We start from the raw sequence: 23,300 nt of genomic DNA, 5'->3' as shown, positions 1-23,300 counted from the left end.
TCTGCATCATTCATCACCATTCAACGCAGTTAGTTCAACCTCAAACTCTTTAACGGCAGCGCTTCCCAGTGGTGGAGATGTATACTTGGTTACTTCAAACATGTCGGAAAGTACAATTAAAATAAAGTTTTACCTGGTAGAGTGAGGTAAGAGCGATAAATCTAAGTTTGAATCACTTTGCATAAGATACCAGAAATAGCATTTATTAATATATTTAATTATTTTATTTATTTATTTATTTATTTATTATTATTTTATTAATATATTTAATTCAAAACGTACCACGACTGAAGGCCTTTGTCTTTTCCACTGAGGTTCATGAAGGCACCACATTTCCTACGCTAATCCCTGACAGGTAGTTAACTGTATGTCAAATTTCATCACTTGGCTTTAATTTAGAGGTGATTGTAAGTATATGGTGAAGTATATAGTGTTAAGACCTGGTAATAAAAATGATTATAGAATTTATGAAGACATTATAAAGCTAGAGTTCCGATTACAGACTTTAGTAACTCTTCAAGGTGTAAGTTAGCATTAGCAGGTACTGATGCGGCTAGCCTAGCTAGTTCCTTTTTTCCATGTAAAATAAGAAGCTACCTAACAAAAAAAATGAAACAACGTTCGGGTTATTTTCCACTGTGAAGAATATGGTAATTATGTGAGGATAGTTAATTAAGCAACTTTAATTAGTTAGCTAGCTGTCTTCAGTTCCGAAGGCATTAGCAATGTGTTTTAGCCTTGTTTAAATATACTTTATGGTGATTGTGTTTTATGTTTATGAGTAATATGACATTCTCATTACATAAAAGCCAAAGTTTTGTTTGCTATTTATTATTATTATTATTATTATTATTTTTTTTTTTTTTTTTTTTTTTTTTTTTTTTAAGTTGTGTCTGTTGCTTTAAAACTAGCTAATGCTATGTCCTGTCTGTAAATTGTATTATACTGTGTAGAGTTGCAAAGAAATCGATCAATCTGGGAGTACAGCTCTAATTATACTAAATTATATAGAACATTGATTGATTTGAGATTATTTTATACTGTTCTAATGTTTGCCTTGGACATAAAGATATAAATGTGTATGTAATATTTTTGTGGAGTTGAACTTTACCTATCAAAATCCAAAGGAAATCCATTCATTATGTTTATTGGTGAGTTTTAGTGGTCAGACCTACATTTACATGTTTTGTTTGTTTTGTATTTTTGACATTTTACGTGTGTATTTCTAACCAGGTAAAGCAAAGATGCCTAAGTACAAACATTTCTACAAGAATAAGCAAACTTCATTGTCCATAATCAATCTGAAGAAGCAGAATGCCTATCTGGAGAAGACACTGAATGAACTGTCACATCACCATTCTGAACTTTTTAAATTAGTAGAGGTAAACTCAGCTATGCTAATACATCAAACAATGTACACTGTCCTCTGGTATTCATCTGACATTTGTAGTCTAGTCAAGACCGTAGGCTAAATCTGATGTCACAAAGGGGGATGCTATGTAGGTGTGTTTTTATCTTTATGTCTGCTTGCAGAGATTGCTCTCTCTTGAAGCAGTAAGGTTGGAGAGCTCTCAGCAACTGAAGGACAAAAACACTACCATGGCTTTATTGTCAGACCAGCTAAGTAACAAAAGAAGGAAACTGGCAGATGTTCTGACAAAAGAGAGACTATCAAGTTTCTTCAGAGAGGTTGAAGAAATGAAGGACAAGCTTGTGTGCATCTCATCTAGGTGTCAGCAGCTTACCAACAAAGTTGAAGAGGCAAAGGTATTGCAGGTTTTAAAATTGGTTTTGATCTGTAAATCAACAATTTTCAGATTTTTGAGTATAAATAGGAATCAGTTATTTCAGGCCTTTCAGGAATTTAAAAGTTGTTTGTGTAAACTGTGATGAAGTTGCAGATCAGCTTTTCTGTTTTGTTTTTTTTTTACTTAAGGAAATATTAACTCTGGGGAACACTCAGACAGATGAGAATAATATGCCTTAACACGTGATGCTATCTTGATGCTACCTGTTATGAAATGTAGAAAGAAGATGGGCAAGTTTAGAGCAATATGGTTGACTCTGGAATTGATATATTATCTCCATGGATATGAATAGTTCATTCTAAAGAAACCAAAGCACAGCAATTCTAGGATGTGAGTTATTATACACTAATGGAAGCATAATTATCAGTATTATATTCCTTTCTGTATTTAGATCCCCTTAAATCCCCATAAATGTTGGAATTTGCATTACTTTTTCAATGTGATATGAAATCATGTTAGTTTAAACATTAAGACCACTGCCCTAACAAAATTGTCTCTTCACTCATGAGTTAACCTTTTAAATTATCATTCCTCTGCCCGTGACTGTTTCACCAGATTTTTGCCAGTAGATGGCAGCAATTATTTGTAATGGCAGGCCTCTTTTACTACCCACTTGAACCCCACAGAGAAACCAAGAGATGAAATAGCATTCTTTCTAATGCTGAGCATGTCAAAGATATCTTAGTAAATACATAAATTAACAAAATCCTATTGATGCTGTGTCAGTATCAGAGTTCAATGAAATAAGTCTTCAAATGAATTCATCGATGCATTTAATGTATGCTATGTAAACCTATCATCCAATAGGAATCCAATGCTGATGTACAGGGCTCTGAAACCAATATAATAGAGCTCCAAAAGAAGCTTGATGATGTAAGCATTCTGATACAATTTTTTTCTACTTTTCCTACTTCTGCCTTGTGTGTGCAATTGTTTTTACGTATTTTCTGTGGGTCCATACAAAGTCTAAAATCCATTTGAATTTTAGGTCCTAAAATGTCTAAATATCATTCCATACATCAATTGACTCGATTTAGTGCCTGGTTGAAAGTTGTGTAAAATACCAAAGTTGATACCTACATGTGCAAGTGCAACAAAATGCTCAAATTGCAAATTCTTGGTGTAAAGGTATTAGAGGGGAGGTCAGAAAAAAACAATGTTGCCATAGAAAGCACCCACTAAAATCCACATGACATGCAGTGGGGTATGAAATAGGTTTTTAACTGCATTTGTAGTGGTCTTGTGGTACATTCATCTTGAAACCTACAGAAACCCTGTTTCTAAGTGAGCACATCGGTCTGTGTACAGTATACATGTCTTGCTGATTGTTTGTGCTTTGGAGCCATCCCCCTGGCACTGGCGTCTTTTTCTGTTATGTGCTTCTCATTCTTTTGTTCAATTGCCCTGAGGCCTTGGAGAAGAACAAGCAGTGGCTGGATTATGACCAGCAGAGAGAGGCCTATGTGAGGGCGATTCTGGCCAGAATGTTGTGGCTGGAGAAGCAGCTGAAGGAAGCCAACTGGGCCTGCTCACAGCAGCACAATGCCAACCATTCAGATGGTGAGCTGCAAGGACAGTGGGCAGTGGGCAAAGACTACTGGGGCACCAAGGGGCAACAGACTGTCACAACCTAATATACAGATCACACTGAAGTAGCCTGCACTGAAAGGCTGTTGTGTTACTGCAGGTTAATGTGTTAAACGGTATTTAAAGGAGGTGTACATGTAACGCTGTAATATCAAATTAAGTTTGTCTTTTCTAACATGTTTTTGTTACAGATTTGAGTACCATTACCATTTGTTGCCATTTTCATTTTGGATTGGCCCTCCATAGCTGGATTTGTAGATATGTGTATGTAGACACTTTAGTGTTTTAACCTCATGGCACTTTGAAATCGCAAAAAGTACATTCATATCTAATATCTGTTTTCACCAATTTTATACGTTTTTTTGTGGTAGAAACCTATTTAATACTAGTAATATTAAAGTAGTAGTACTAAAATTACTACTTCATGGTTTGGCATTTGACATTGTCACATTGGTGTATGGTTTAATACAGACATGATTAAAAAAAAAAAAACTAACCTAAGCGCTTTTACATTTTATAAAAAAAACAAAAAAAAAAACATATACAACAGTCAGGATGTCTGTTATAATGTTTCTATCCTTTTTTGGAGAACGGCTGATAAGACTTTTTTTAATCACAAACATAGAGTTTATTCATGTCCTCAATTTGCAGAAACTTAAAATGTCAACATTTTTTCAACTTAAACTAAAAACTTGATTGATTTCAGTTACATTTCTTGATTTTGTTTTTACAGAAAAGAGGAAAATAAAACAGGTGACGGAGTACTTTGAAGGACTTCTACAGAGAGCCAACGATGAACTGGACCTGATGAAAGAGCAAGTCAGCGTGACCCAACAAGCCCTGACTGAAGCCCAAAAAGAGTAAATCTGTTGCTTACATTTAATTGTTACAATACTGTTCAGAATATGACATGATTAGGTGGGTGACAAATAAGTTGGTGTGTAGGTGTAAGGAAAAGCAGAACAAGGTGGAGGAGGTTGAGCAGCAGCTGCAGATTGAGTTGAACAGCAGAAAGCCGGATCAATTCTCAGACAATGAAGAACAATGGCTGAAAGGTGAGGCTAAAGATCTCCAGGGCAGACTGAACAAGGAGAAGCGCAGATCAGCTGCACTGGAGCTGCAGGTGTGTACAGTACACCACAACAGAAGGTTTGTGGATGTCATGCCAATGGGAAGTCATGAAATTAAAAGTAATTCACCATCTCAGACTAGTCTTCTCCAGAGGTTTATGGTAAATCATCACGAGAAGACCCAGGAGAATATTGGAGTTTTGGAGCGCACGGTATGAGAATCTCACACTCCCAGTCCTCTCTGTCTCCTTCCTTCACCCTCTGCACCAAACATAGTTGAATTAAACCTTAGAATTAATTAGAAATTGGCCAGATGACCCAGAACTCATTCATTCATTACAGATTAAGAACACTAGAATGAGAATAGGTCTGTCTATATTTTGTGTCTCTCAGTCTACACGAACATGTTTTCATTTCATTGTGAAGATCTTAAAAAAAACAAAAAAAATTATTGTGAACTAACACGATAAAATCATTCTTAGTGGTTCCATAAAATAAAGTTATGTTCTGGTAACATAATAAAAATCATTTGCATATTGAATGATCTGCATTTTGCTCATATGATTATTTTTTACCCTTCAGCCGAGGGGTATAATCATTTTGTCGTCTGTCTGACCATTCAACAATGTAATTGCATTCTCTGAAGAATGCATTGAGATATCTGCACCAAATTTATACTGTGGCTGCATCTTGGCATGGACCAGAGGCATATTGAAAATGGGTGACCTTGACCTACTTTTTCAAGGTCAAATGGCCTTGTGTCTTGTGCAGTTATATCTGAGTACTTTCAAATATAAATTTGTATGTAATAAGTTTTCCACAAAGACAGTTGAATCTAAATTATAGGGCAGTAACTTTCCACAGTCTTACACTATATTTGGCCGAGGGGTATTAAAAGTGCGTAGCACGTTTTGTTTTTTTCATGATGTTCTTTTTACATACTACATTTTTGTTCAATATTCTTACTTTCCTTATATGATCTCAGTAGAGATCTTTCATGTTATACAAGAAAAATCCAGTAGTTTTAACTGAGATTAAACGTCTACATGATTAACTAAAATGGAACTGAACCTAAGACTTTCTCACTGTGATGTGACAGCATTATCACTGCACCACCATGTCACCCTCAGTCATTTTATGTTCCTTTAAAAGTTTACTATTTTTACTACTACTAATTTCTGCTTTTGCAAGTCAACGACTGCAGCTGTACCCACATCTATTTTGTGCCACCAACAAAACACTGTACATCTTTCAGAGAATAAAGTGAAGAAAACCAAATATCTCAAACCACTTTTAATCCAAGGATGGATTACAAAATTCAAAACACTCAAAAATGCTTTGGTGCAAAACTCCAAAGGATTACAAACACACTGCTGTGAACAACATTCTAGAAGTCTATGTAAGTACCCAAAATTTAACTTCGAAATATCCAACACGTTGCAAACACAGGTGTTTAAGTACCCTAACAATAAAATTATGCATCGAAATTATGCAGCACCTTGTAAACAAGTCATAATACATGACATGAAATTTTTGACATACTGAGGAAAACCACATTTTCTGTGTAAACCTTGATAGATAAAACACTCATTCATAGTCTGTTGTTGAACACTTGAGCTTTCCTGGAAAGAGTGATGCCCTCCAGCCCCATGACAAATTTTTTTTGAAGCACTTACAGGTATATTTGAGGTCACAAGGGTAGTTGAGGTTCAGTGTGTGAATCAAACCAAACAACACGTAGGTGCGGATAGGGATGTAACCTTTCCTTATTTTAGTCAAGTTGCATTTACACATAAAGTTTTGGTTTAGTCGGTGATTATTCTGCTTATGAACATCATCCAGTCTGAACCTGGATCTCATGAGTCCGAAAACAGCAAACACACCAGAACTCATTTGAGCTTCATCAAACCAGTTCCCACTCACCTGCAGGAACAGACTTGTCACAGTGTCTTAATTTCCTCCTTTTCCCTTTTAATAAAGAAAAAAAACTCTCCTTTAGTAAATGATCATTGATATTGGAGCATATTGTGGAAAAAAAAGCTAATAAAATATCATCTCTTCTAATGGTGACTTTTTGAATTTTAGATTGAGATTTCTTCACAAGATCTTCAAGATGAGAAGCAGAATAGTTCATATTTGAAGAAGCAGTTGTTCAGAGCTCTGAAGAAGCTGCAATATAAAGGGAAGTATAGAACAACCAGATCCAGTGACCAGGTTAGTAATTAGCATACCCAAGTTCTTTACAATTAGTGGAAGTACTTTAAAAGTGTATTTAGTCTGATGGGTTCGTTTTTTTTTTTTTTCTATTTTAGGTAGATCATCAGGATCACAGTTCATGTGTGGCTGCACTTGCACCCACCCAGCCCTGGAGAAACATCCTGCCTCCCTCCCCTCATAGCAACCTGCTGGACGACAGTGTCCTGGAGTGTCCTGGTTGCAGATCCGTGTATCCTGCAAGTCAGTACAAGGATCTGCTGGACCACATAGACTGGTGTCTTGACTGAGCCCAGTGTGGAGATTCTTCCACTTTCAGCCTTTTGTTTTGTACTTTGTTTGGAGCCACACTGTGTGACCAGAGGTAAAAGGTGCCAGAATAAACTAGCATGTGAAGTTGCTGAAACTGCTTTGTGGGTGCATTAAATGATATATACATAAGTAATTAGTGTGAGACAAGACTTCCCCCAGGTCTCGGTGTACAAACCACACAAATAGATCAAAACAGCTTGTGTAGGTAATCCTTTTCCTGTGCTATTTAAGGACACGGATTAGTATTGAACCACCAACAGTGTGATATGTAACACGGGCTGCAGGCTTTTAAAGGGGACACAGTGGGTTAAACTAGACTTAGAGCTTAGCTAAGAGATGTTAATATGGTTTAGACACTCCTTATGTTGCTGTGTCTTTCAGGAACTTTTCATAAAAGGTCTACAGAGAAAGTTATAATATGAGCTTATCCTGTCTGAGAAGTGGAGTCCAAGGAAAGGAGGGGGGGTCTTTTGAAGAATCAACACCTGACATGACAAAAATGCTGTCTGAGGGTTGAACTTGTGTCAGATGGCTGATGTTATGTCTGAGACCCAGGTTTCACTGGCCTTTTTTTTTTTTTCCTGTGGACCCACTTTTTAATAATAACAGTCAGTGTTTGATAAACCTTAGTTCATAAATCCGGTTTGTGCATGAATTAACACTCATGTACATGTTTACTGCCATTTTCACATCAACATAGTATCTTGGTTATCTAACCAGCCATTTAGTGAAGGTGTAATGTAACTCACTGAAGCATGTTAATGAAACATTTTAACCCATAAAGACCCAGTGCTAATTTTGTGGCAGTTTCTAAAGGAATTTTTCTCTATTTCTTCCTTTCTTAACTGATTTATCACCTATTTTTAAAAATAATATTAATAAACTATATTCATTTATAATATTTTTGGTGTAAACCACATATTTTCCTATATTTAATTCACATATCATGTAGATGTTCATGAAAACTCAGAGTAAATTCCTAGTTAATTATATCAAATCAGAAAAAAATGAAGAAAAAGTTACATTTTCAGCAAAGTCATTGCTAACAGAATGTAAAAACAAGTGTGTCCATCCACTGTCATTGATCCAACTCCATGGGTTTTACTGGTGAATCAATGTTGGAGAAGATGATGGTGTTTCCACGTTCACTATGGCACCTCTGAATGTCCAAATGGGTCATATCTGATGACCGTGAAAAGATGACAACCTATATTTTACACCAATTATTTACATGGATCGATAGGATTAACAGATATTAAATAGTTTTTATCTATAGATGGTTTGTGTCACCAGTGGATGTTTGGGTTTTTATGGGTTAAATGAAACCAAATTAATGCATTTTGGCCAAGGTAACATCATCAGTGAAACAAAGTTCGATTCCTTTTAAATGAGACAAAATAACTGGATTTAATCTGTCGTTAGTAAAACAGAATGTGCGATAGACTTTCAGTACCAGATCCATTATGTATCAAATTATCAACACATGCTGGCAAAAACATGGTTGTTGAAAGTTTGGAATGCAAATATATTTATCCACCCAAAAAAAATCTCCGTCAGCGTGGAACTGATACAGGCAAGTATACGGTAAAACCAACCAAATGAGGAGGGAAAATTTAGGATAAACTAATCTTTGAGGATGTAAATAGTAAGGTAGTGAACCCGGTAATCTGATTCACTACACAAATAAAAGGGTGTCTATCTAATTAGATAACAAGGGATAACTTGTGATTTACACAGCATTACTGTTAATTGCCTGTTGTGATCGAGGATTAGGACCTGGATTAACTCAGATTGTTGGTCGTGTGTGTGCTGTTCTACAACACAGTGTAACAGCCTTCAATTAAACGTAGAGTTAAGCCCATAGAACCTGCTGTGGATTACAATTATACAATTGTGGTTTGTCACATTTTAACCTTTTCACATCCCCCTGGACACCAGTGAATTTATGCTAAGGGTCGGTGTTACGTTAAGGCTACATTTAAGACATATTTAACTGATACAGTCTAAGATTTGTTAGCACAGATACCAGAAGTAGTCCCCTTCCAAATGAAGTCTAATACTTGCATGCTGGCTTTACTCTTTCTCAGTTATTGCGTGTTTTGGGGTAGGGATGACACAGCACATTCACTTACCGCAACATAGAATAAATAGAATAAAATCACAAAGAAAACAGATTGTAATGTTTGACTTCCCCCCAGGGAGCAGCTGGAGCAAACAGCATTAGAATGGTCATCTACCATCCCTCCCTCTTCCTCCTCCCCCCTCTTTAATAGCCCTTTAGGCCTTATCAGCCTCTTCATCCCATTCATTTTCTCCCCAGGATTCAAGTTGCATCCAGGAGAAAACTCTGTTTGCTTGTAGGATCTAAACACAGTCTGTATGGATATTGACCCTCACATTCATTTACTTCCCCTCAGAAACTTTACTTATTTTTCTTTTTTCTCTGAGATGTACCACACACATCGAGTTGTTGCCACTGCTATCGAGACCTTGGTTATCACCTCTGTGTTTCTAGTCTCTGTGATAGCAAATACAGGAGCCGCGGCCCTGGTAACCTGGGAACGCAGGCTCCTGGCGAATAAGACCATCCTGACCCTCAACTTGTTTGTGGCTGACCTGCTGTTTGTCAGTATGATCCCTCTGATCGTGGCTGTGCGCTGGACTGTCTCCTGGACTCTGGGGTACAGTGCCTGCCACACTGTGCTGTATGTGATGTGTGTGAGTGGCTGTGTCACCATCGTCACTCTGGCATCCATCAGCGTGGAGAGGCTCCAGGCCATCCTCCGGCTGCAGACCATACCTGCTCTAAACCCCAGGATGGTGACCACCACGCTGGCTTTTATCTGGGCCTTTTCTGCACTCACCGCCATACCTCTGAGTCTGTTCTTCACTGTGATGGAAGTGGATTTCCCTGAGGAGGTACTGGTGGATATATAAATTAGTGTCTTTATTGTTTATTGGTTTAGTTGACTGTTTAACTCCACAATTATACTATATTATATTATTATATATTTTGATAATATATTGTCTAATACATATTGTACAAATTGCTGTTCTAATTTTGTGTCCTAATAGAGTGTTTTTATATGTATATTTGGTATATATATATACATTCAGAGCAATATATATGTTTGTATATTTAGAGCTTTATATATGTATATTTGTATTTTTTTTTTTCTGTTTCTGTTGTATTAATAATTTTTTCTTGCTACTTTTTATTATATTTGAATGGAGCGACTAACACCCAATGATTTCCCCCTGATATTAATAAAGTATTCTAATTCTGATTTATTGTTGGACTACTTTACTGTGTTTCGTCTGACTCCACAGGATCGTGTACACATCTGTACTCTCAAGTGGCCTGACTCGACAGCAGAAATTGCGTGGAACGTTGCCTTTACTGCCCTGTGCTTCCTCCTGCCAGGAATCATCATCATGTGCAGTTACAGCAAAATTTTACAGGTAGGTCTCTGGGATATTTTTGGAAAGTGGTGACATCAAATGTATTTTTTTATTTATTTATTTATTCTGATCTAAATGACTGGAAAGGAGCAGGATGAAGAAAACGTAGAATACCTGCCCCTTTCTTGAAACATCTGCTTACATCAGATAGGTTGCCGTTACAGCCATTACAGTAAACAGTTTACATGATAGTCAATGAAAATTTAAAAAAAAAAATCCAAAATGGTACAATTATTTCATTATAAAGCTTCTGTATTCTTTACTTATATAACCTCTTAAACTGAAAAATATTGGTACAGCTCTTCTCTTCCATTGCCAAACAATTCCACATTCTGACACCCACAACAGAAATACACATTTGCTTCACATTAGTCCGAACCCTTTGCTGTTTAAAATTAAACCTCCTTCTATGTTTTTCATCCTGTGATACTAAAACAATCTGTGCAAATTTGCAGGCAAAAATCCGTTTCTCACTCTAAACACAATCAACAATGTCCTTAATTCAGCTAACTCTCTAAACTTAAACAATCCTGATTTAATAAACAACTCATTTGAATGTTCCCTGAAATTAACATTGTGCGTGATTCTTACTGTTCTTTTCTGTAATAAAAACAATAGCTTTGTGTTACTCATATATGTGTGACCCCATACTTCAATACAATAACTCAAATATGGCAGAGTAAGTGAACAAAATAAAATTCTCATTGCTTTATAATCCAACATATATTTTGCTTTACTCAATACAGAAATATTTTTAGACACCTTTTACATACCAAATACATGTTATCACAATGAATAGTTGGAATTAGTCCTTTTTCTGTTTTACAACAATCTGAGTTTGTGACTTTTTCTGCTCATCTGAAGTAATAATTCGAGGAATGCTTCTTGTATTTCACACATAAATGCATTTCAGTGTAGTGTTGCAGATATCATGACCAAAATGCATTGAGATATTGAGTCTGAGGCAAGACCACTTTATATTTAATTGGTTCATCGAGGTCATTTATTAACTGCCAATGCTTGCTGATGCCATTTTCTTCATTTTTTAGACACCAACATTTCTCTTTGTCCTCTTTATGGCAATTGGTCAATTTTCTATCATTGTGGGAATACACAGGAGTGTGCTGTATTAATTCCCAGTGGTGGAAATGGTGTGTGTGCTCAGGGCTTTGCACTATCAAATGTCAATATTGCATTGTGCTGCCTGGGCTTCCTGTAATGTCCTTAAATATACTTACAGTCAAAAGTCTTTTCATATTTATATTTGTACTTTTATCCCCTATTTTTGGGGGATCCTCACACAAAAATTTATGTTTTTCAGTAATAAGCTTCAAATGCTGTGAGACATGATATTCTCCATATTAATTAATTAGGTAGTTAGTGCCTAAAATGGGTGCTTCCCCTAAGGCTTATAATAGCACCCTGCATAGATTTTTGTAGATGCATAACACTGTTTATCTGTTTTTCAGTCCTGTTACATTATATCTAAAAATGTCTTAACAGAAAATTCAGTTTTACTCAACAAAAAAACTGAAAATATATTTAGTAGCTAAAGGTCAAATTCATTGAAAGCTCATTTCGATCCATTCCATTGTTATATATGTCAGGAACACCTTGGTGGAATTTTTTCCAAATTTGACAAACACTTACTTGAACTCAAAAATGAATCAAAATATCAAATGTCAACAATACATTCAGGGATGAACTAATTAGATTTAGCTCAAATTTACCAACTAAAGATCACTATAGTAAAAAGTATTATATTAGAATGGAGACAGTGGACACATCTGATTAATGGTTCTTTATTACTGTTCAACGCACTAATGACAAAATATTCTGATTACCAACTCTCTTGCTCGCTCTCTCTTCTCTCTTTATATATGTACATATATATATATATATATATATATATATATATATATATATATAAAATGAATTGAGAATATGACCCACTGGACCTTTAATTTACAGGCTTTTGTCATTATATAATTGTCCAGGCTGACATTGTGTTTGTGGTTTGATTAATCATGCACCTCTACTTCATAATATCAATATCGATTTCAGTCCACCATCGGCCAGGTTCTATTTGTCATACTGAGGACAAACATTATGGAGTTCATGCTTCATTTGTTGATCATCCCACCTCATTTGTGTGGATTGTGCAATTTCAGAAAGTATAGATTTTGATTAAATAATATAATATTGAAGGTTTCTCCTCTTCTTTTCGTCAGATTGCTAAGCGTACTCGGCGGAGGCTCCAGTCCAGAGGCAGTCAGCCCACAGTCATAGACTCTCCAGAATACCAGATCTCCCGCCAAGACATCAAGCTCTTCCGGACTCTGCTGGTCCTGGTGCTCTCCTTCTTGGTCATGTGGAGCCCCATTTTCATCCTCACCTTTTTGATCTTGGCTAGGAACTTCTCTGGTCATCTTTACGTCACTTCTACCATGTTCTTCTGGGTGGTGACATTCACAATGGCCAACTCAGCCCTGAACCCCATCCTCTACTCAGTCTTCCAGTTTAAACACGACTGGAGGAAGTTGTGTTGTGGTTCTGTAGTTGTGCCACTGAGGAAACGAGCTGGAGCTCAGTCCCAGAGAGTGCAAACATAGTATCAGCAGATGACAGTGGAAACAGTCAGTTATCAATAGCTTTAGTAAAGCTTTCTTATTGTCACAGTCAGTAAGTAGGTGTACTGATCTCAATGGCAATGATTTAAGGTTATTTAGATGAATGTAGTATTTATGAAATCTGACATAATGATCACTGCAAAGATATTATATTTAAGTATGTCAGTAACAGAAATATTAAACAGATTTGTTTCTGACATTCAGTTTGACACACATTTCACATTTTAAATACATTTCAATTCATAAAATGTCTTTCGACTATTCGTAACCTGACAATAAATTAGTTCAGCAAGTTACCATATTCTGCTTTTGTGAAAAAAATTCCAACATTTAATTCAACATAAACATGCATATGTAGGTTTACTACTATTATGTTTGCTGCTGTAAATCACCTCTTTCTTGTCTGAATAATTAAACTTAAAGCAGTAGTTGCCAGTCATATTAATCAGTTTAATGAGTTAAATGAGCCTTACACCCAAAAGAAGTGACACTGGACAAAGAGGTTTTATCATGACAACAATTATTCAAAGGTTTTTATTGTCAATTCACTACATGCACAGGACATAATAGAGAATTGAGATACTGTTTCTCTCTCACCTTGTTAAATACCCTGCATTTTAAATAAGAGGTAAAGATAGAATAAGAATACGTAAGTGGTATAAAGAATGAACTATAGCAGAATGTAAACTTTTACATGTCAATCTATTTATAATAGCAGAAGAAATGCAATATGATAATGGTTATGAGGTGAGGGGGAGCCTAATGGAACCAAACAGCAGCAGATTTGTCAACAGCAATATTTACAGTAAAACTTGTAATGAAAAAAAATTATTCACTGAAATAACTGAAACAGTTTTTACAAAAACTGATCTTGATCTACAATGGACAATGCAACACAAAACAGAAATGAAACAGAACAGGAAAAAAAAGTTTCTGCCCTTACAATATGGTTGAAATATAACTTTATATAAAATGTGCTTTTTAAGTCTAGAAATGTTACATACAATATGGGCCATTAATTACCAGTTGTTTTTCTAAATCATGAGTATAAAATAATTGTCATTGGACCTCCCTCAGCCTCTGTAAATCAATGCTTTTACATCAGCTGAAAATTTAGACTAAAATTGAATTGAAGCAAAACTAATCAGGTGCTCAAAATAAACAAATCTAGATGACTTACGCACTTAAAAAATTAACTGAAATCAAAAACTGAAGGCTAAATAAAAATAAAACACATTTTATTTTTAAACTGTAATAACTGCTCATAAAGAATCAATGATGTTCAAGTCCTTTTGAGTAAAGTGTGTATTTATATCAGGTCAGCCATGATCACTATCCAGGTTTTCCCACTGTAGTCATGCAGCCACAAATAACAGAAGGTAAATGTGTCTTACTTTAAATCTGCTTTCCTCGTCTATGTGGACTCATAGTTGCCCTGCATCTGAACCTTGTTGCATTGTTGTCCTCAAGTTCTTTACCGTCATGCAAAGCTTCTCAGTCTTCATAAGACACCTACAGGTTTTATCATGTTAGCGACCCTCGTCTGACCTTCTTTACTGATCTTATTGTTATGGTATAATCCTTTCCCTCCATAATCATACAGCGAATCCACTGGCTGGTGTGTTTTCTGCTTTTCACACTGCATAAATCAACTCTGTGATGTAGATTTAACTTTTCCAGAGCAGATAATGTTCCATAATTGTCCAAGATGTGCAGTAGTTGTGTAAATATGTTTTCAATGTTATTCATGGACTTAACTCAGTCTTGGATTTTCAACCCTGCTCTCCTCTGCTGACAGAGTCATAGGTGCCATTACTCAGTTATCATTCCCTCTGACAGGATTTACCACAGTAAAATGACAAGTGGATGGATTTACATGTTAAGAAAGAGGCTTTATGACTTGTGCGTCACAGTCATTAGTGCCCTCTGGGATCCCCTTACCTAGTAAGCCACTCACTGCCTTCTGTTATTGGGAGAAAGTTGGAGCTTGTGCAGCTTTGGTCCCGTGAACATACAGGAGGTTGTGCAATGACCCAGTAGGAATTTCATCTTCTGGAGACCATCTTTACCACTTCCTCCACCCTGCTGTACCTTCTGAGAGGACTCTTTTTTTTTTGGTTTTGTTTTGTTTTGCAGCTAAGTTCATCCAATCTTGGACAAAATGGGAGACAAAGACACTGTAGAGAAGTTTCTGGACAACAACCCCCAGTTTGCTAAGGAGTATTATGAAAAGAAAGTCAAGGCAGATGTGATCACTGCTGCCTTTAACAACCAGATTCAAGTCAAAGACCCAAGTTCTTACAAGGATGTCACAACCATCCAGGAGGCTGAGTTCATATTTGAGCTCGTGAAAGAGATGCAGGGCAGCAACCCCATGGAAAAAGCCCTGCATAAAGTTCTCCAGAGGATCGCTCTACTCATCCAGGCTGATCGATGCAGCTACTTTGCATACCGGAGTCGTAACGGCACACCTGAGCTGAACACTCTCTTGTTCGATGTGACGCATAATTCTTCATTCGAGAAAAATCTAGTGAACCCCAATGTAGAGATTGTTTTTCCCACCGACATGGGAATCGTTGGCTGGACGGCACACTCCAAGAAGCCTCAGAATATTCCTGATGTGAAGAAGGTGAGCCTGTGGCAATGCAGTAACTGAATCCTTTAATTAGTAAACAGTGAAAATAGTACACATAAGAATGCATGTTTTGTAAAAGAGCTGTTTATCAGGCAGGAATATAGGAAAGCAAAAGAAACTGGGGTACATGTCTGAAAAACAAAATATGTTTCTTTTAATTTTGTTTTACTCAAACTCAGATAGTACTGAACTATGTGAAGAAATATGGCCAAAGTCACATAAAATTAATAGAAAATACAGAAAATAATAGCTGCTTGTTAAAAAAAAAGACAAAATAATAGGAAAGGCAACTGATGTAGAACTAATCTCATAATTCTGCAGGCTACATACATTATGTCCTCATGTTACCACTATAACAGCTGTAACCCAGAGTCAAGTAACTAATGCAACTGCTCTTTAAAGTGTGACGCAATATTTATTTTTTTTTTACAATGAATGTCCTTTGTAGTGGTCAGCGGTTTTGTTTTGTTTTTGTTTTTCTTAAACTGTGAAACTCTTGTTCACTAACATGAACAAAAAATGCTTAGCTTGGTCTTAAAAGGTTAATGTCTCATTTATTTTTACATTAAACGGTCATAGAGCTCTAATGTATGCATAAGCACACATGTAATGACCTTCTCTTCTCTTGTGTTTTTCAGGACTCTCATTTTAGTGATTTTGTGGATAAACAGACCAAATACACCACCAAATGCATGATTTCTGCTCCCATTATGAGTGGAAAGGAGCCCATTGGCGTTGTCATGGCACTCAACAAACAAGGTGCAAACGAGTTCTCAAAGGCCGACATGGAGGTGAGTGGACGTGATGCCATCGCCTGTTTGAGGATTCAAAAGTTAGGCAGGTTTACACCATCATAGAGATCCCATACTTCCTGTTTCTGACCTGCATATTTAGAAGCTTGACTTTGCAATTTAGGTCAGTGTTTTGACAGCTCAACTCATAATCCAGTTATGGAAGCTCAGACATTTTTCCTGCCATGGTCATTGACCTGTTATTGACACTGACCCTAGAGGTCACCCACCAGAGAAATCATGCAGAGGGAGACCCTGTGAGTAATACTCAGCGTATTTCTTTGCTTTCTTTGATTGCAGCTCTTCACTAAATACGTGAATTTTGCCAGTGTGATCGTTCTTCAAGCTCACACTTCTTACATGTGGGATGTAGAGTCCAGGAGAAGCCAAGTAAGAAAAAACAAACACCTGAAAACCATCATAAAAAACTGTTTTGACAATCACTACAAAGTAATAACATGCCTTGGTAGAAGAGTCAGTCCTTTTGCTTTTCCTCTGTAGGTTTTGCTGTGGTCGGCCAGCAAAGTATTTGAAGAGTTGACAGATATTGAGAGGCAGTTTCACAAAGCCTTGTACACTGTGAGGACTTACATCAAGTGTGAGAGATACTCTGTGGGCCTGTTGGACATGACCAAAGACAAGGTGCACCAAGACACTCATTTGCTGATTAAAATGAAATTAAAATACATATATGGCTGCATCAAAATGTTTTGAACAGTGTTTGATGGAAACATATTTCTTGTGTCACCAGGAGTTCTTTGACGAGTGGCAGATCAAACTAGGAGAACAGGAGCCATACAAGGGCCCCAAAACACCTGACGGCAGAGTAAGTCCAGTTCACAGGGTCAGAATCTCACATTACTTTTGTTCATGTCACTAAAGTGTTTTCTTTTATCGCCAATGCTTGTTCAGGAAATCATTTTCTACAAGATTATCGATTACCTGCTGGAAAGCAAAGAAGAGATTAAAGTTATTCCGTAAGTTTAATCAAGTTTTCTAATGTCCATTTGTACAGCTTTATTTACATAAAGTTAAAGGTGTCTAATACTTACAGTTTCCTCTCTTGTCTTCATTCAGAGGTCCTCCTGCAGATCACTGGGCTCTGGTCAGCGGACTCCCTACTTACGTGGCCGAAAATGGATTTGTAAGTTCAGCTCTTGCATTATTTTGTGAATACCTGCTGGTAAAAAAAAACAAAAAAAGGTAGCAATGCAATTTATAAAGGCTTGTAATCATATTGTGCTTTTTACAGATTTGTAACATGATGAATGCTGCAGGAGATGAGTACTTTTCATTTCAGGTGAGATACAGTTTGGTGTTAAATTGAACTTACGGCATATAAGACTTTATGTATAGAGTCTGTATCAGTGTTTGTTTGTTTGTTTGTTTGTTTGTTTGTGTATAACTCCTGTTCTCCCATCAGGTAATATCCGGACAGTAATAAAATAATTAAATCCATCCAATAGGAGGAATTGATCTAAGGTTCAAAACCCTTTTAGATCAAACCTGTCAAGCAACTCATGGCACCATCAGAGGCTAAATTGTTGAACATGACAGGGTAAAAAAAAAACAAATAAGACTTTATTAACAGTGTGTAATGTGTGATGTTTGACAGAAAGAAGCAGTGGATGAGACTGGATGGAGGATCAAGAATGTCCTCTCCCTGCCTATTGTCAACAAAAAGGAAGAAATTGTTGGTGTTGCCACTTTCTACAACAGACATGACGGAAAACCATTTGACGAGAACGATGAGCAAATTACAGAAGTATGAAAAAATAAGTCAAACCCTGATTTTAAGGAATAGAACTAGTGAATTTTATCTATCATGATTATTGTACGGTGTCTTATTTCCACAATCGGAACTGAACCTGACAAGATCATTGATATACGGTGTACAATGTTTGTTTTGACTTGTTTGTGTCTCGGTTGTCTCCAGGCTCTGACTCAGTTCCTTGGTTGGTCCACACTGAACAGTGACACATATGACAAACTGAACAGGACAGAATGGAGGAAAGATGTTGCCCAGGAGATGCTCATGTACCAGACGAGGGCCACACTGGATGACGTCCAGACCATTCTGGTAACCTGAACGTGTTAACTCTTTGAATTTTTTTCTTCCTTCCTGAAAAGAAACCAGTAGATCAGTTTGTTTAAAAATGTCTTATGTTTACAGAATACTCAAGAGAAGCTCGGCTCTGCACCAGAAGACTGTGACCAGAAGGAAATGTACAAACTATTGGTAAAGGCTGCAGCTTTTTACACGACAGCTTCATCTGTTCTGCAGGCTGGCACTTCTAACTAGGAGATGATTCGATAAGTTCTCACTGTTTATTTGGACTTGTGTTCCCCAATGCACAGAGAGCCAACATCCCTGAAGCCAAGAACGTGGAGCTGCATGAGTTCCGTTTCAGTGACTTCCCCCTGTCAGAGTTTGAGCTCATCAAGTGCGGTATCCGCTGCTTCTTTGAGCTGGGGGTGGTAGAGAAGTTCAAAGTCCCACCTGAGGTAAAGTCAGTGTGTAGAGCAGTGTTTTTCAACCTTGGGGTCGGGACCCCACATGGGGTCACCTGGAATTCAAATGGGGTCGCCTGAAATTTCTAGTAATTGATAAAAAATAATAATAATAAAAAAAAAACTTACTAATAAAATATATGTTGATTTGACAGAGACAATCACAATACATAAAAGACACGACAAACTCTGAAGCTGAAACTGAAGCACTGTGGTACTGTTTATATTTCAAATGTCCATTGTGGTCAGTATGTATTTATTGATTCAAAATTTCTGGATTGTTCAGTAATTCATTGCAGCCTTGTAAGTCCAAGCTGGACTGACTGTACATATCCTGACCAAGGAAAGTAAAATTCTCACTTTGTGCAATAATCTACAACTGGCTTTTCTGCCTCCATCCAAAATAATATGCATTATATAGACTAAATGTCATCTAAAATTAACGTTTATTTGTAACATAGTACAGGAAACTATTACATGATCAAAAACAAATTAATTTTAGCAAAAAAAAAGTCTCTGTTTTGAATGTCTGGGGTCGCCAGAAATTTGTGATGTTAAAATGGGGTCATGATCCAAAAAAGACTGGGAACCACTGGTGTAGAGAGACCTGCAACATGACTGTATTATCCATATCCTAAAATCCAATCCAACTTTATTTGTAAAGCACTTTAAAACAACCACAGTGGACCAAAGAGCTGTGCAGAAAAATAAATAATAACCAAAATAACAGAGTAAAATACAAGAATAGATTAAAAATAAATAAATTAATAAAAATACAGAAGAATAGATAAAACCTGAATAAAAGAATAAAACACAAGAATAGATTAAAAACATAAAAAGCTTTACAATTTAAAAACAACAAATAAAAACAATAAACCAATACCAAATAAAACAACTGAATTAAAAAAAATACATTCAAATGTCTCACATGGTTTCAAAGGCCAAGGAGAAAAGATGGGTTTTAAGAAGGGATTTGAAAACAGACAGAGAGGAGGCCTGTCTGATATGGAGAGGTAGATTGTTCCAAAGTTCAGGGGCTGCTGCAGCAAAGGCACGGTTACCCCTCTGAACTTATGCTGAGTTACTGGTACACACAGGACACTACAAACCCATTGTAGTCATCATATGTGTCATACCTGTGGATAGGTTTAGGTCTTGGGTTGTCCCCTTTCTATTGTTCAGCTCAACCAGCTGACAGGCCATGAGCTGTTGTGAAGGCGCTGCATCACCTTCATTGCTGTCTTCATTAGCAATTTCTTCAAACATCTTTTCTGACAAAACTACTGGTCAGATTACTTTCCAATTTTTTATGTAGCTTCCTTGGGACAATGTGAATAAAGTTTGTTCACAGGTTTGAGATATTTTGATTTTTTAATTTTTGACAGTTTTTTTAAATATAAAAAAAGTGCCTTTACTTATAATGGGCCATATTTTGATGGCTTATAACACGAAAATGGTTAGAGATATCAATATAGTTAGTACTGAGCACTGATAGAAAGTCATACATGGACTTTCATTTAATAAATCAAATTATCCCCTAGTGAAAGTACCACCCACTTCTGTTGGGAGATTGATCTTCTGCATTAAGACCACAGTACTCTAGCATAGAACAGAACCTGACAACCTCACACATTCAAGTTGTTATTGTTTCTTGATAGAACATGCCGATGAGATACAAGGATATTGATCTTATTTTTAGATAATTTTATGTACAGATGATCATCTTAGCTGCACTTCAAACCACATATAAGCTCTTCCCCTGAACTATTGTACCCATGTGTTCTATTTGTGAGCGTGAACACTGCTGCTCCCACAGGCTCTGCTCTTGTAATCAGCAGCTCCGTTTCATCTTCTTGCAGATCCTCACAAGGTGGATGTACACGGTTCGTAGAGGTTACCGTGACATCACCTACCACAACTGGAGGCACGGCTTCAACGTCGGCCAGACTATGTTCACTCTGCTGCTCGTGAGTCCAAAGCATCTGTTTCTGACATTTCTGTTTTGTCGATTATTGGCTCTGTTCTTTTTTTTTTTTTTTTGTAACACTGTTTGTTTCTTTTATTATTTTTCCTCAACAGACCGGTAAGCTCAAGAAGTACTACTCAGATCTCGAAGCCTTTGCCATGGTTGCTGCAGGTTTCTGCCATGACATTGACCATAGAGGAACGAACAATCTCTACCAGACAAAGTAAGATTCACCAGAAAACATTAGTGACGCATTTGTAGTAGTAAATTGTGACCTGGTAAAACTACATTCGTTGATGAAATAAAAGTACATTTGAGGTTTTTTTCTGGCGGCCTCTTGCAGGAGCGCATCCCCACTGGCCAAACTCCACAGCACCTCAGTCATGGAACGGCACCATCTTGAGTACAGCAAGACACTGATGGAGGACGAGGTGAGTCCTAACATGTCCACATCTGTTTTATTCTGTTTTAGTCTGGAACACACGACATATTCTTGCAGATGTTGTTTTTTCCTGGAATGACGAATGACCTGTAAACCTCTTCTACCGTCAGAACCTGAACATCTTCCAAAACCTTCAGAAGCGTCAGTTTGAGACAGTGCAGCATCTGTTTGAAGTCTGCATTATTGCCACAGATCTGGCTCTTTATTTCAAGTAAGGAACACTAGGATTTGTGACTTATGTGAATGTGTATTTACAATGTTTTATGACTCTGAAAAAGGCTGACATTTTGATTTTATGCTGTCTTGTTCCTTTCTTTGTCTGTTCTTTTCCTGTTGTTTACCTTTTTTTCTTCTTTTCTTTTTTTTTCCTTTTCTTTTATCTGCACTTTTAGGAAGAGAACAATGTTCCAGAAAATTGTGGAAAATGTGGAGGGAATTCCTGACGAGAAAGAGAAAATCAACTTCATCTCCAACAACCCAACCAGGAAGGAAATCATCATGTAAATGTTTAGACTCTTTTTGCAGACTTTTGGCATTAATCTGTGGGATTCAAACAGTCACAGGATGTTTTTTTTTTAACATTTTCTGCAGGGCAATGATGATGACAGCTTGTGATCTGTCAGCCATTACTAAGCCATGGGAGATCCAAAGCAAGGTGAGTTTATGTGTTTCTACACTGTTCCAGCTGCTTTCTGTTACTAGAACCATTTTTTTTTTCATTGTCCTTGTGGTTGTTTCAGGTGGCGCTGATGGTGGCAGCTGAATTCTGGGAGCAGGGAGATCTTGAACGAACAGTCCTGGAACAGCAGCCTATTGTAAGTGTTTGTTTTTTTTTTTCCTATGATGATTTGATATTTCTGTGATATTTTTTTTGTGCTACATGATTAAAAAAGTCATAAAAATATTCTGCATCTTCTTTAGCCAATGATGGACAGAAACCACGCTGATGAGCTTCCCAAGATGCAGTGCGGCTTCATCGATTTCGTCTGCTCCTTTGTGTACAAGGTAATTAAAGAAGCATTATGCACCGTTTACTAACATAGTATGTCAGCATATATTAATACAGTTTTTATTGAAATTCCTCACACGTTCTCTTCTCTCTTCTTGTCTTGTCGTTTGCTTCTTGGTACGTTGTGTGTCGCAGGAGTTTGCTCGCTTCCACACTGAGATCAGCCCCATGTTCGAGGGTTTGAACAAAAACAGGGGAGAGTGGAAAGCTCTCGCGGACGTCCACGCGGCCAAAATGCAGGCCATCGAAGACGAGAAGAAAAGACTGGAGGGCGGCGGCCAAGGTAACTACCGCTTTGTTTTTCCTGAGCGTAGAGTCAGCTTGTGCATACTGTCCCCCTTACTGAATTTTGTCTTTGGTGGTTTTCTTCTCTTAACAGAAGAAGGCGGGAAGTCGAAGACGTGTGTGATCTGCTAGACCACCAGGATGAATGAGTGGATGTGGATGTGTACAGATGCGTGCATGTGGATGAAAAAGGGATTTGCAGGGAGTATGTTCTCTTAGTAGCACTTTACATTACAGCTCAGTGGGGTCATAAAGAGGTTTTTTTTGTAAATTCCCTTTAACCCTCCGGTATCCGGGTGCCCCTTTTAGGCACACTTTGCACTTCGTTTTAAAAAACTTCATTTTATTTAACACAATTTAAATAAGGTTAGAATTCAAAAGTTGTTCATTTTGCATGATCTTTTAAATTCTGGCCACCAACTAAATCTGCACACTGTAAAGAAAAGAAAATTATAAGACTAGCATCTGTCTCCCAAGTGTGCCTAAAACGCACCATTTCTTCCATCTGATATGTATGATTAGAGCTGACCTTGATTTACAAAAATAAAATCAAATTAGAGCAGAAAAATAAATCAATA

General features: G+C 37.0%; 3 protein-coding genes across 3 annotated transcripts; all 3 read left to right on the top strand.

The window, feature by feature from the left end:
- The first annotated feature begins 100 nt into the window (after nt 1-100).
- LOC115433892 (centrosomal protein of 55 kDa-like) lies at nt 101-9,535 on the top strand. The gene is made up of 11 exons (XM_030155449.1): nt 101-110; nt 1,234-1,382; nt 1,534-1,767; nt 2,616-2,681; nt 3,218-3,368; nt 4,129-4,255; nt 4,341-4,518; nt 4,603-4,677; nt 6,551-6,679; nt 6,778-7,043; nt 9,507-9,535. The coding sequence occupies exons 1-10, from the start codon at nt 101-103 to the stop codon at nt 6,967-6,969; spliced, it is 1,311 nt and encodes a 436-aa protein (XP_030011309.1). The 3' UTR covers nt 6,970-7,043; nt 9,507-9,535.
- On the top strand, nt 9,371-13,130 carry LOC115434376 (free fatty acid receptor 4-like). The gene is made up of 3 exons (XM_030156296.1): nt 9,371-9,910; nt 10,322-10,453; nt 12,685-13,130. Exons 1-3 carry the CDS (start codon nt 9,371-9,373, stop codon nt 13,063-13,065), a joined length of 1,053 nt encoding a protein of 350 aa, XP_030012156.1. The 3' UTR covers nt 13,066-13,130.
- Nucleotides 13,131-14,947: 1,817 nt separating this feature from the next.
- Nucleotides 14,948-22,998, top strand: LOC115434261 (cone cGMP-specific 3',5'-cyclic phosphodiesterase subunit alpha'-like). Its single transcript, XM_030156107.1, has 22 exons — nt 14,948-15,712; nt 16,357-16,509; nt 16,810-16,899; nt 17,011-17,151; nt 17,261-17,335; nt 17,422-17,486; nt 17,587-17,653; nt 17,762-17,809; nt 18,125-18,274; nt 18,446-18,589; nt 18,683-18,748; nt 18,868-19,014; nt 20,880-20,987; nt 21,100-21,209; nt 21,330-21,417; nt 21,539-21,639; nt 21,821-21,928; nt 22,020-22,083; nt 22,169-22,243; nt 22,350-22,433; nt 22,573-22,720; nt 22,817-22,998. Exons 1-22 carry the CDS (start codon nt 15,245-15,247, stop codon nt 22,852-22,854), a joined length of 2,538 nt encoding a protein of 845 aa, XP_030011967.1. The 5' UTR covers nt 14,948-15,244; the 3' UTR covers nt 22,855-22,998.
- The last annotated feature ends 302 nt before the right edge of the window (nt 22,999-23,300 follow it).

The sequence above is a fragment of the Sphaeramia orbicularis genome, chromosome 15, assembly GCF_902148855.1.
Source record: "Sphaeramia orbicularis chromosome 15, fSphaOr1.1, whole genome shotgun sequence".
NCBI classification, from domain to species: Eukaryota; Metazoa; Chordata; class Actinopteri; order Kurtiformes; family Apogonidae; genus Sphaeramia; species Sphaeramia orbicularis.
The sequence above is the reverse complement of the archived record's forward strand: the minus strand, read 5'-3'. Positions and strand labels throughout refer to the sequence as shown.

Bases quoted from the DNA above. Each gene is read 5' to 3' on its own strand.
- LOC115434376 (XM_030156296.1), top strand. From the start codon at position 9,371: ATGGATATTGACCCTCACATTCATTTACTTCCCCTCAGAAACTTTACT. The intron at 9,911-10,321 runs GTACTGGTGGAT...CTGACTCCACAG, and splicing joins AAGTGGATTTCCCTGAGGAG to GATCGTGTACACATCTGTAC. The intron at 10,454-12,684 runs GTAGGTCTCTGG...TCTTTTCGTCAG, and splicing joins GTTACAGCAAAATTTTACAG to ATTGCTAAGCGTACTCGGCG.
- LOC115434261 (XM_030156107.1), top strand. From the start codon at position 15,245: ATGGGAGACAAAGACACTGTAGAGAAGTTTCTGGACAACAACCCCCAG. The intron at 21,210-21,329 runs GTAAGATTCACC...GGCCTCTTGCAG, and splicing joins AACAATCTCTACCAGACAAA to GAGCGCATCCCCACTGGCCA. The intron at 22,084-22,168 runs GTGAGTTTATGT...TGGTTGTTTCAG, and splicing joins CATGGGAGATCCAAAGCAAG to GTGGCGCTGATGGTGGCAGC.
- LOC115433892 (XM_030155449.1), top strand. The intron at 1,383-1,533 runs GTAAACTCAGCT...GTCTGCTTGCAG, and splicing joins AACTTTTTAAATTAGTAGAG to AGATTGCTCTCTCTTGAAGC. The intron at 1,768-2,615 runs GTATTGCAGGTT...ATCATCCAATAG, and splicing joins ACAAAGTTGAAGAGGCAAAG to GAATCCAATGCTGATGTACA.